The following is a 13,137-nucleotide window of genomic DNA, read 5'->3' on the forward strand; positions in this document are numbered from 1 at the left end:
ATTTACAATAATTGACTAGTGCCATCCAGTCTTTTCCATTCAGTAAACCGACCATCTCTATGGTGGAAAAATTGGTTCTTTTATAACATTTATATCTTAGATCACCATACGCTGGACATTCAATCAAAAAGTGATGCAAATCTTCCACAACCTCCATATTACACATTGGACACACATCGAATTCATCTTTAAATGGACAGTTGTTTAATTTTATTGTACCACTTCTTACTCCAATGATCCATCTTATATGGTCTAAGGACATATTACTAGTCAGGTAATGACCATCCTCCAGATTGAATTGAAGCACTCTATAATGCCTATAATATTCATTGTCAGCTACACCCTCAACGAATTTGTTTTGGAACCGTGCCTCTAAACGTAAAAAATGTATAAATAAATTTGAATAAAATACATAAGGTTTGTTAGTAGGTTTCTGCCTGGTTGAAATTGACCAATGAATGAATGAAAACTTGCGTGCTTGTTTATGGATGTGCCTTTTTTTCAAATTAATCTTTGAACTTTACTTTACTTTTGAACTAAAAAAAAAAATCTTTGCATTTTTATTTTTGTTCCTTGGTTGCATTGTTTAAACAGATAGTTATATAAAAATATTAGGATGGTGAGAATAGTTACATACTATTTTACGCTTGGTAATAGAATGTTTTTATTACCGCCCTTAGGTAATATTATATAATCACACACACACACACACACATCCATTTGATATCAACATAGATTTTCTAGGATTCTAAATTAATTATTACTTTTATAATGTTTTAAAAATTATTTGTAGATTAAACTAAGTGGAAAAGTAAAAACTATTAACAGCAGAGATTTCTTTTTTCCGAACAATATTTTGGGTAGTCTCAGCCACAGAGACTAAATAGACATTTTTACAAGATACATGATACGCTATTGGTTATGGAACTAAGTAGTTAAAGAACACAAAAAATAAAATAAACTACTCTTAAGGTTGTAAAAACACATTTTTTATTTAATACTGATTTTTACATAGTTAAACTATATAAAAATACGGTAAAGTCATTCCCACTTTACCATTTAAATTATTTAAAACTTGACGACGTTATATCAAACTAGAAGACAATAAAAGAAAAGTCTCAAATTTAAATGCTAATAGGATACAATGTTCTACAATAACTATGAAGAAGTTTGAGCAAATCTGTCCAATATGAAGTTTTCTATACCAAATTACATAGAAACGAATGTAAAAACTCAAAACAAATTTAATTTCAATAAAACATTCTAATATTAGTTTTTAATTAAAGTTTCAGTTGTTTTAAATAGTTTACTGAAAATAAATATAAACGCATTTCTCAAATTATTTCAATTTTAAATGTGTATCATTTTAGAGAAATGTACATGTACTAACTAAGCAAGTGGTTATTCTAGGAAGTTGCTTTTACCTAAGGTTCTTCTTCTTTGCATTAGGTTCTTTCTCATACTAAATGTCTAAGCATTTGGCTTTTTTTTTTTTCTTAAGCAAATGTCTTCATTTCTCGGTATAAAAGAAGTGGATTGAATAGCCACATCTTTAAGAATGTTGTCCTACTTTAGGGTATCAGGCAAATGGTCGCAGAAAAAACATCAGAGGGGATGTGTACAACTTAAGGTTTGGATTGCCATGCTCATTTTACACATATCCATTAAGCTCACTTTACAGACGTCCGCGGGCACAGAACAAACACTGACGCTCAAGAGAGTCAATCATCATTTAGGTAGCAATGCATTCTACTTTCTTACCTCGCTCTTTAAGTCAATGAAAAGTAAATTTATTGGCCTAAAGAGCTGGAAACTATTAATTCTGAACGATTGACTAGACTAAATGTTTTCACAAAAAAAAAACCATTCGCTCACGAAATAAGTAAATTTATATCAGTACATACACAACTAATAAAATAAAAACTGAACACAGCTTACAAGTTGTAGTTTCAAATTCCTTTTCCAACTAATTGAAAACAAAAATATTTTCTAATTGAAATATAATTATAATTAAATCATAATTCGGACAATTTTTCTTTTTAATTTTAAATTTTACTTTACGATATTTTTGCTATTTCAAATTCAGTCCTTATATCATTAAACCATTACATGTACTCGCCACATGGATACAGAATGGCTGTTCCAACGATTTAAGGCGTTACGCTTGGAACAAATTATTATGGAATGTTATAAAACTCTAATACTTCTTTTAGAAAACAATCTTCCATAAATCTTAACTCTAATTAAATTAACACACATGGAAATACTCGACTAAAAATAAACTGGTTTTACATTAAACATAAAATTTTGACTTTTTTTTGTTTTGTTTAATATAATTGACATTCGCGCGTATAAAGCTACGAGTTTACAATGACATTTTTGAAAAATATTTAAGTAATTAAAATATTGGTGCTGGGGTGCAGATGTACTTTAGAGAAAGAGAGATCTTTCTCTAAAGTACATCTAGAGAGAAGAGAGGCCTATTTCCATGATTATCCGCTTTATAATATCTTTACCGTCTTCAGATTATACCTTCCGTACAATCTAAGTGAAGACGGTTCTGAGAATATAAGGGCGATCAACTTGTACAACTGTGCAAAAAAAAACTAAACTGGTAGCCAATTGCTGATCTTTCTACCTACCAACATACTTAGTACCAAACATTCTCATAGAATCCTGGACATTATAGTAATAGAAAATATTAAAGCTAGTTACATACAAATAAAAAAAGATGTTTGATAAAGTTGAGAGAGAAGAACCGCGGTGTTCAACTCTAAAATAGTGGATAATGTTTTTTGCTTATTAACTTAAATCTTTAATCTCAAAAGAAATCTTGAGCCAGAATACTCGGTACAAAATCAAGCGAAATTGAACCGCAATTAACAAAGAAATCCACAGAAGGTAAACGAGGACTCTGGAAACTGGCCGATGACCTAATAATACGCAATAGAATAGATCTTCGAAGTAATTAAAAAGACAAATTTATTAAGATCATTATTTTAATTTTACGTTCTACTACTACGTTCTCTCATAAAAAAATCAATTTACGAACATGATGAAAATTTCTTCCACCAAGGACCGACATTTCGAACAATAAGATTAAAAAACCGAACATTAAAAAAAAACCCTAGCAAGTATACAAGTAAACTAATTTTATTTTATAAAAAAATTTGGTGGTGAACATTTTATTATTAGGAGCTGAAACTTGGACCCGGACAAAGGCGATTAAGAGGAAATTTAATTGCACACATTAGAAACGAAATCTTTGAGAGAAATATATGTCAAATTGGGAAAATAATGTGGAAGGTTACGATTTAACTCTGAACTTAAGCTAGAGTAAAATAAATTACCAAATTTTTGAAGATCAAGAACTGTCCTACCAGACAATTTTAGTCAAACAAATCGACAAAACAAATTACCAAATCCCGTTAAAGTCTAAGCTACTAACTCATCTGATTTTTTGTTTTCTATTTTCTTACGTTCTTAAGTACTATTTTTTCAACTTCGAAATTAATATATATATATATTAATTATATATATATATATTAATTATATATATATATATATATATTAATTAATATAATATATATATATATATTATATTATTATTATATATATATAGAATGGTCCCCCAAACACTTGAAGTGCCTTTGTCTAAAAAGAAAGGAGTTAAATAATATTTTTCCAGTTATAATTATAACATAAAGTGGTTAAATATATAAATAATTTTCTGAAATCTTTACAATTCAAACATTTTCAAAATAAATAAAAAGTTTTTTTAATTAGTTTTACCATAAAAAAACCTTCTTCTGGAAGTCATAGAAATAATCAGCTGGATGGTCAATTTCAAAAATAAAAGAAATTTTGTATATAATCAAATTATAGACTTGCACATTTATGTAATTTACTTCAAATGAAATCATTTAATGATTTTTTTATATTGTACATCAAATTTTTTAACCTTAATGCCCATCTTCGGCAACTTCAAGTTTTATCAATTTTTAACTTATAATTTTTTTAATCTGTCAATGAAATATCTCCCGCATAGTCACTTTTTCAATAAAGAAATTGAGAAAGGAAAAAAGAAAGAAATCAAAAGAGAAACGGGTTGTAATATCACAATAGGTACAGTCCGTAAAAGAGAAAAGGCTAAGCTCGCAAGGGCATGTTCGACGTCTTGTCGATATAACAGCCAGGATTGTATACGAAACCCAATAAAAAGATACGATAGTGAGGGGTAAACCGCGGTACAGATGGAAAAAGGAGTGCGGGAAAAAGTTTAGAGCAGAAAGGGTATTATTTGTCTAAGAGAGTCTCAATACAGAAAGTGATGGACAAATGTTTAAGGGAAAGCAGACTCCACAAGGCTATAGCGGTCCAGGAAAATAGAAATTATGTGTATTTTCTTTATTTTTTTGGAAACCTTACAAAATTATCTTTTAGTATAAAATTATCACACGATAAAAAAAATTAATATGAAATCAAACATGGTTCATACAGATTTAAATTTAATTTCAATACATTTAATTTAATTTTTCAGGAGAGGAAGACAAAAGAACATAATGAATAGGCCAACAAGTGTAAAACTGAGGATTTCGTTTGCAAATTTACTTTAGTTTTAAACGTTTGTTTTAGATATTATCTGTCAAGATTTAGTTATAGAATAATATATCCGCGGAGAACATAGATGTATAATTCATTAATTTCCAAATTTGTATGGAAATAAAAATATACAAATCTCAGATAAGTACCGATTTTGAAATCAACTTAAACCTATAATAGTTGAAAAAAGTAACGTAACTAAATAATATTTATAAAGCATGAAATTTTTATTCAAATTAATTCAATAAAACTACACCCAAAAAACTTGTTATTCGTGATATTAATATTAGCAAATAACTTTAATTTGAACCCAAGAAAGTGTTGCTAGCGGCGGTGTTATTGGAAAAAGACAAAAACTGTCGATACTTAGAGCTTTCTTAATCCAGTCTATGTACTAGTTTTTACGGACAGTGTAATTAAGAAAGCGGGAATAACATCACAGTGCCTGGGTAAGGCCCAATGTTTATGAGTAATTCAAGATCATTCCGTATGCTGGGAACAATTTTAGATCCCTTTTAATCTTCTTTGATTATACTAACAGTTTCGAAATAATTCATGGGATTTAGGTTTGCAAATAGACTGTAGGAACAATATTAAATGAAGCTGGTTTGGGCTCAGGAATTCCGCAAGTAGTCCTGAACTTGGTTTAACTCCATGTTCAGCGCGTCTGAGTTTGCTTAACGACACCTCATTTAGAGAGATCAAAAATAGAGAAATCTCTTTTTTTCAAAGCAGTCCCAAACCTTTCTATAGTAACCAAAAAGGGTTTTAGGAAGGCTAGGAAAATAGGAAGATTTCCTACTGCATTTTTTCCCCTTGAGTGTCTTTCCAAGGCCTGTCAGTAATCAATATTTTAAGTAAGGTGTTCTTTTTTCAATTTAATTTAATCTGTTGCATCCTAGTGTATTCAAGTCAATTAATTAAAACTAAGTCAAAAAACTAAAATCATTCACAATATAAAAGTCAAAAATTAAAATTAAGTCTACATCTCAATTTTTACTTGAATTATAATTTCTATCACATTATGACATTTTTATCAATTTCTGATTAAAAATAGTGTTTTAGTTTCTTAAAAAAAAGAAAGAAAGAAAGAAAAACAAACATTAAAGCTCATTTAAAGCTAGAATAAATTATTTATAAGGTGGCAAATTGCAGATTGCGTCGTGTGCAGGTATAGCTAGAAAACCTGCGAGCGAAATGCCAACAGCATCGGCCAAAGATGTCATTCCCATTGAAAATTCTCTTCTATCATCAGGTACCTACACGAAAATATAATTTCTATAATTTTATTCCCATAAATATAAACAATGCATCTATTATTATAATAATAATAATAATAATAATTATTATTATTATTATTTGTTGACTTTTGCGTTCGTGCCACATTTCCTGAACTACAGTCGGAAATAATAATTTGAGATCTCTCGAACGTGAAGAACACTACTTTTTCACACTCCGAAACTTCAAATTGCTAAGAATTAATTTATTCTCATTAGAATAATGTTTTTTTATCATGATAAATAAAGCATAACTGAGCCTAAGTTGTTAAAGTAAAATAAGAGAAACAATTGTATTTAAATGAGAGTACATCAGTTATTATTTAAGATAGTTTCTTAATTTTCGAGTTCTTTAAATTCTCTAAAATATCGAGTATTTAAAAATTATTAGCAGCCTAAAATAATACAATAGGTTCCCTTAAATACTTGGGATCTCATTACATGGTACTTTAATGTGAGCGTACCATACTAGGCTCCTTTCAGAACTACATACCAATTTTAAGAAGACCATTTTCAAAGATGAATCCTTAGTATATGGAACGATGGTGATATCCAAACGGAAAATTATTTCTTTTCTGATATATTATAAACATAGAGGAAGAGCACACAAAAAAATTCGTTTTCATGGATTCAGAAAATTTGACATGAACAGAAAACTTCCTCTTTCAAGCAGGAAACAGAAATTAAAAATAATATCAAAAACTAGGGAAGGGATTAGCTATGAGGTTAGCATACTGGACTCCCACGCGGAGGTCCCGGGTTCGAATCCAGCAGCTGACCCTTAGATTTTCTCTTCCTAGGAGCTTCTTACAGCTCACTGTCCGGTGATGGACAGTGTTGTCTGTAACGAGAGAACACTGTCCGGAGGCCGGCAGTGCACTGAAGAAAGCTCCGGGCGCCAATAACCTTAGATGTTGACGCGCCTTAAATCATAGAAAAAAAAAATATCAAAAACTACATGCCTCCTGATTAATTCTGTTGAATGTATTGACATACGCAGCACCACCAAAGAAACCTTCACAGAGAACGGCTAAGAACACGATGTAGATACTTGGCAAGTAGGTAAAGATTGCTTCAGTTGCGAAGAATATCACACTAATAAACTAAAAAAAAAATAATTAATAAATAAATAAATAATGAATATATAAATATATATGCATATAATATATAAAATATACAAAGTAATGAATAATGAAAAATTATAATATTAGCAAATCTACAACATTAAATTTGTGACAGAGTACTCTCAACACAAAATTTCAAAAAAGACATATTCTTCAGAAATCTTGGGGTTGCTGTGTGAATCTCTGTAAGAAATCTTTATACTAAGATTATATTTAGATTAGATCTACAACCATGATACAAATATACAATCGTAAGAATTTAGTAATCGAGCATATTGATTTTTCCCATTGACTAGCAATACCAAATCAAAAAAATATTGGAGATCTTAGCAGTGCATAATTTATTTTACATATATTTCGCAATAATATGTAATATATAATGCTTTCCATCAGCTCATTATCTTTTTATTGTTTAATTTTTTCATGTAGTTGTTTGGTATTTAGTTATTTATATCGAAAAGAACATACATTGAAATAAGTAGTATTGTAGGAACTCATATCTGTAAACAAGTCTATTATTAATTCTGTTTGTTTTATTATTCGTGTTACATTTTAAAATTTATCTTTATTTTATTTTCATCGGATGTAGGTGCCCATTTGTAAATAAAATAATTCACATAGGTACCTGCCGAATAATAAACAACTACTTGAGTTAGTGTTTCCATAGGCAGATTCTATCTCGTTATCACACACATTCACACATCACTTGAGCATTTTACAGACGATTACATTCTGCAAAACCTGATAGCTTAGGCGTGCCAAAATAGATAATTTAGGTCGTTGTAGATTTCACTATTACAATACTCCTTCAAACATAATACAATAAATGTTTAGAATTAGTGCAATACCTGACATAAAGCAAGTATCCATGTCTTGTTGATCTGAATAAGATTTATGGAAGATCTTGAAATGAATACACCAACCTGATAGTCTACTTGGTACCACTTGTATTGTTCAGCATGAGTCAACCAAGATATATCAAAAGTAATCAATTCAAACTGAAAATAAATACATATTGCATTTTAATAATAATTTAACTGATACGATTAAAAAATGGTGTAAAACACGTCTTTTTATCACTACTATCTTTAGGTCGAAGTGAGCTAAAAAAAAAAGACGAAAAATAATTAATAATGAATGCCTATTTTGAGATAATAACTTACTCTTAATAATAACTTACTACTTTTTTAATGACGAGTCTAATAATTAATTAGTAGTAAATTATTAACTTTTAAGATTATTTTAAGTTGCAAATTTGAGAGAAGTGAGGCAGTAAACTCTAAAAAAACGAAAACATGAACTGATATATTTATATCCCAACCCTTTATAACTGTTCTCTTTAATTGAAAAGTAATGTCAAAGTAATTTAGTGTAAAGTTATTTTCTAAAGTGTACTCGCGCGGCGGTATTGCTGGAAAAGGCAGAAGTTTACACATTTGTTACAACGCAGCAAAATCCGATACTATGACTGAGCAAAGCTCAAGATATCCTGTTCAAGATCTAGGGTTTTTTGATAAATCTACATCAAAGATCGTTTTTACACTGCTGGAATGTGATTGGACCGCTTTCAAACTGCTTTAAGATTCTCGCTGAGGTTCATAGAGCTTACGTATAGTCACGTAAGTAGCAAATCGAACACATCTATTTTGAACTCATGGAAACCTAGCACGGTCCTGAACTTCTTATTTAGTATCTACCGAGTGACCTACGTTTGCACATGAACAAAGCAACACTGGAGAAGTGGTTTTTTTCAGATAAACCCGAACGAGATTTACGTCACCACGCGGACCCGAAAGAAGGCCATGACAGAGATTTTCCGATGCAACTTTTTCCCTATTCTGTTTCCAAGACAATGGCAAGTTACTGGCAATCTTCCAAAAAGGTTTAATTGTAATTGCTTTGTGTATTAAAAAATCAAAGGACGGAAGTTCGACATTTAAAGTTTACTTATTATTTATTGGGGAAATGTTTATAGTAAAGTATGAAGTTGAGCTCTCTGTGCACGCACCTAACTTTAACACCCACCTGAAGAGATTGGGGAATTTTTTTTTTTTTATTAAATCAAAACAAATTCAGTACTTACAAGTCCCTGGTTGATGAAGTATTCAAACAGGTATACTAAAAACAATGGTATCATGTACTTAAACAAGGATGGTATCAGTGAAAACTTGTAAGACAATGACGTAGATTTTCCAATAATTGGTGCTACTTCACTATCTATTTCCGAACTCCTCGAGCTGGAAACTTTCGACAAATCACCTGTAGTGCCATTTCCTTTGTTACTTCCGTTACTATTTCCATCACTTCTTTTTGGTGGCTCAAGTAAAAACCAAAAACTAAAAATAAAATGAATAACTATTGAAGAACAAATTCTGTGAGATAAAACCCTCAAACTATTTCTCTTACTATATAATTCTTACAACGAAACAATACTTCATATTAGAGCAGATAAAGAGAGCAAAGATTTAAGTGTAGCAATTTTTTACGTATCTTCCATGCAAAATGATTTTAAGATGTTTTGCAAATATTATTTTATGTACTCACCTCATACCCATTACAGCAGGAACAGTGAGTAAAACGTAGAGTGTAATTTTATGGCTTCCTAATATCTTTGTAAGTATGGCGTATGTAAACGAGCCAAAGAAGCCGGCAGCGCCAGTGCCTGATGACCATGTTGAAATAATATGTCTGAACAATGATTAAAAAATAATCTTATGTAAAACAAATTTTTCAGGATTGCTATTTATATAAAAGTAAGGGAAGGTAGGCCCAACAGGTTCTGATGGATTGCGCATTCTAGTAAGTGCATATTCAGCTAATGACAGTGGATGAGGTTAAGTTTATAACGAGTATCCTTCCTCTCAAATACCTCTTATTTGATCAACTTACTTCTTATCAACCGCAATTATTTGAATTAATTTGATACACAAGTGAAAAAGTAATGCAAGCAACTGAGCTTGGAAGTCCCGCCCGAATTAACTTTATGTACTTACACTCGCTAATCTATTGGCTTAGATCGATACCGAAGGCTAGCATCTCTTATACGCAACAGCATCTGACCAAAAAGGGAATATTCTAAGCTGGAATGCGGGAATTAAGTGTTTGAGAAAATGATATTTTTAAGATCAACCACTTTTTAGCACTAATTAGTGCTAAATTGACCATTGCAGTCAATAATATTACTCCTGTTATTTCTATTACATGAAATTGGTAATTGTAATATTTAGAAACCTAACAAATTAGCTTGTATAAAATAAGAATTCTAAAAGACCAATTAGAGCTTGAGTAATTAGGTTTCTTGTGAAATTTTTATAGCTGAAGACGACCTTTTCTTGGTTCCACAGATTAAATTTGGAAATAAATAAGTGTTGGAGGAATTAGTCACAAATTTATTCGATTATTTAATTTATTTGTTTTATTAGTGACGTGGAGCTGCTTTCGCTGATATTTCTTAAAAATTATAAAAATCGAAATTAAGAGAAAGTTAATACAATTTGCATACTTATTCTTATAAAACGCCATATAGGAAAGAAGTGATGCTTCTCCGAGTCCTGAAGATAAAGCAGTACAGACCACTCCAGCAATAGCCACTGCAACCGTTGGCGCTTCAGCTACCAGTATATACCCTGCGGCTGATAGAATTACTATTAAGGCCATCCTGAAACTAGTGCAACAAAATGCCATTGACAATTGTATCAAAAATAAAATGTGAGTTCGGAATAAGATGATTCATTCTGAGTCTCCTTTCCTGCGGAAGTTTTTTTATTTTTTAAAGTAACTGTACGAAATTTATAGAAGGTCGGATTTGGACCAGGTAGGACTTTTAAGTGGGGTTCCATGTCTAAGTTACTGTATTATTAATATAAAAATTTAATAGTGAAGTATGATGTTCCACCACTGTATACGAAACTAATTTTCAGTCGCTTGAAAAATAGGCTATTACATTACTTTAAAAAACCATTGCAGTCAATAATTTTTGCTTTAAGTAAAATTATGTAAGAAATAGTTACTTACTGAATAAATAAAGGGAAAAATGGTGAAATTAATTTTATTGTCAAAGATGGTATAATATCGGCCAGAAGTATAGCTCCAGTGGACATATGTGTACATTGCCTTACATAAGTTGCATTTGAAGAACTGTTTGAACTTGTATCACCATCCTAAAAAACAAAATAGAAAAAACAATTATTAGGAAAATAACAAAACATGCCCTTTCAGTTTTAATTGACTGATTTATTACTCAAAGAAGGTAGATGAAGAATCCAAGAAAACAGAATTTTTGTAAAAATTTAAATGGTCAAATTATTTTTTGTACTTAGTTAATTATTTTTATTTGAGGTTTCAGGAAATTAGTTAAAAAAATATTAAGAATGTGGATTTTCAGTATATATAGAAAATAAAGAACAAAAAGTTAAAAACAGTATTCAAATAATATGATATACAAATAATAATATTAAATAATAATAAGGGATTATAGGTTTTTTAGCACACAGTTGAATAACTTTCAACAAAGTATTAACAATAGTACTTTAATTTTAGAGAAACTCTAGCATTGCCGAATTATTCTTACATAACGTGTAAGCAAAAGGGATACAGGCAGAAATACAATCAGCCCAGAGGTCAAACCTCACCTGCATTTGAAAGGTCTGACATTGGCAATCAATCATTGAACGCATGAAGCTCATGATCCGAAACTGTTGGCATTCCATAATCCACATAAGTGCAGCAGTTTTCATGCATAGCAAGAAACATTAACCATACCTTTTAGTATAAAATATACGTTTAGGTATTATATGTAGAAGCTTAGCTTTGGCCTCAATAGATTACAATTTTTACACTCAAAAGCCAAGATCATGGCATCATGTTACAAGTTTTCCTTTTGGAGCTTCTTATAAATACAATGCAGGCGAAATGCTGGAAGACTAAGAATTCTGTACTACGACTGATCCGTTTTTGCAGCAGTATGAGTTAAAAAAAACCGCTACAGTAAAAAGTACTGTTGTATAGATAGCTACGAAATATCGCATACCGTTTGTCGGAATGAGCCAGATACACTTCTGGAAAATAAGAATGTCAATGGAGTTTTTTCTATTCGATATTGTAAAAGTGTTTTGCTACACTTGGAAAATGAAAGAAAGCAGAATTAAGAGGAGAAATAAAGATGGGCACATGAAAAGTGCCTATCGTTGCTCTGGCGCTGTCCTTCAACGTATCTCCATCAACACGTTGAATCTTCGCCCCATTTTGTACATATTGATAGAAAAAGTAGTCATCCTGAATATTTGCACTCACGTGAAGCAGTTTTTAAAAATAACCGGAGTAAAATGAACAAAATTCTTAGCGACAACCGCTCAAATTTCAGATTACCGTTAAAAAAAAAAGAGCTAGAGATTGAATACAATAATAATAATAATAATGGAGCGCTAATGAGTCGATGCGCAGGAAAAATAAATAATAACTATAATAAAATAAATAAAAAATAATCACAAGATTAATACGTTTCCAAACTTCTTTTTCAGCTATTCTCATGGTTTCATATCTAAAAAATGAAAATACTATAAAAAATATTTCAAAAAATTGGAAATATTAAATGTATACGTTGCTTAAATTCATACCAGTGCTGATAAAACTCCAGTTTTATGAGTCTTAAAAGTCACCATGTCTGTTTTATTGATTTTTTTTTATGCCCAACAACACTTTTGACCAATTACTTACTAATCTCATGACTGTCTAGTTGAACAGAATATCAGCCATTTATTTATCTGATGATTACTCAATAGCAATGGTGTCAAACTTAAAAAACTTAAAAGTAAATAATATTAATAGGAAAGCTGAATGCAGGATGTTGAACGTGCATGTAGGCTATCAGCCTGTATGGCAAGGCACATCTAACTAACAGACCACTAGAAACCTTCTTAACATGAGAACCACTGAAAATATTGATTTATTTGTACAGTTTTAAACTAGCGTTTAAAGAAAATCGAAGGAGGCGTTTTAAAGAAACGAAAGTAATATAATATTTCTATACTGTCTATGACTATATTTTCTTCACATTTGGCATTCCAGCAGGGTTTTTATAAATATATAGGTAGGTAATAGACCATGTATTGCACTGGGCTGGTAATTTAAAGAGA

The 13,137-nt window shown here is 30.5% G+C and overlaps 1 protein-coding gene across 4 annotated transcripts in view; it reads right to left on the minus strand.

Annotated features, from left to right (window-relative positions):
* Positions 1-38: 38 nt before the first annotated feature.
* The window catches only part of LOC141459255 (battenin-like), a 34,586-nt gene continuing 21,487 nt past the window's right edge, over positions 39-13,137 (minus strand). For 2 of the 4 annotated variants that reach the window (XM_074138100.1, XM_074138101.1), the window contains 8 exons: positions 12,491-12,542; positions 11,018-11,163; positions 10,506-10,667; positions 9,548-9,691; positions 9,087-9,339; positions 7,852-8,001; positions 6,842-6,982; positions 39-5,861 (listed from right to left, as the gene is read on the minus strand). In XM_074138100.1, the coding sequence (XP_073994201.1) occupies positions 5,733-5,861; positions 6,842-6,982; positions 7,852-8,001; positions 9,087-9,339; positions 9,548-9,691; positions 10,506-10,667; positions 11,018-11,163; positions 12,491-12,532 (1,167 nt within the window). In that variant the 5' untranslated portion in view covers positions 12,533-12,542 and the 3' untranslated portion in view covers positions 39-5,732. The remainder of the gene's footprint in view (positions 5,862-6,841; positions 6,983-7,851; positions 8,002-9,086; positions 9,340-9,547; positions 9,692-10,505; positions 10,668-11,017; positions 11,164-12,490; positions 12,543-13,137) is intronic. The other 2 variants (XM_074138099.1, XM_074138098.1) reach the window with 1 other exon arrangement.

This window comes from Rhodnius prolixus, unplaced genomic scaffold, assembly GCF_049639745.1.
Source record: "Rhodnius prolixus isolate KJV_2025 unplaced genomic scaffold, Rpr scaffold_11, whole genome shotgun sequence".
NCBI lineage: Eukaryota > Metazoa > Arthropoda > Insecta > Hemiptera > Reduviidae > Rhodnius > Rhodnius prolixus.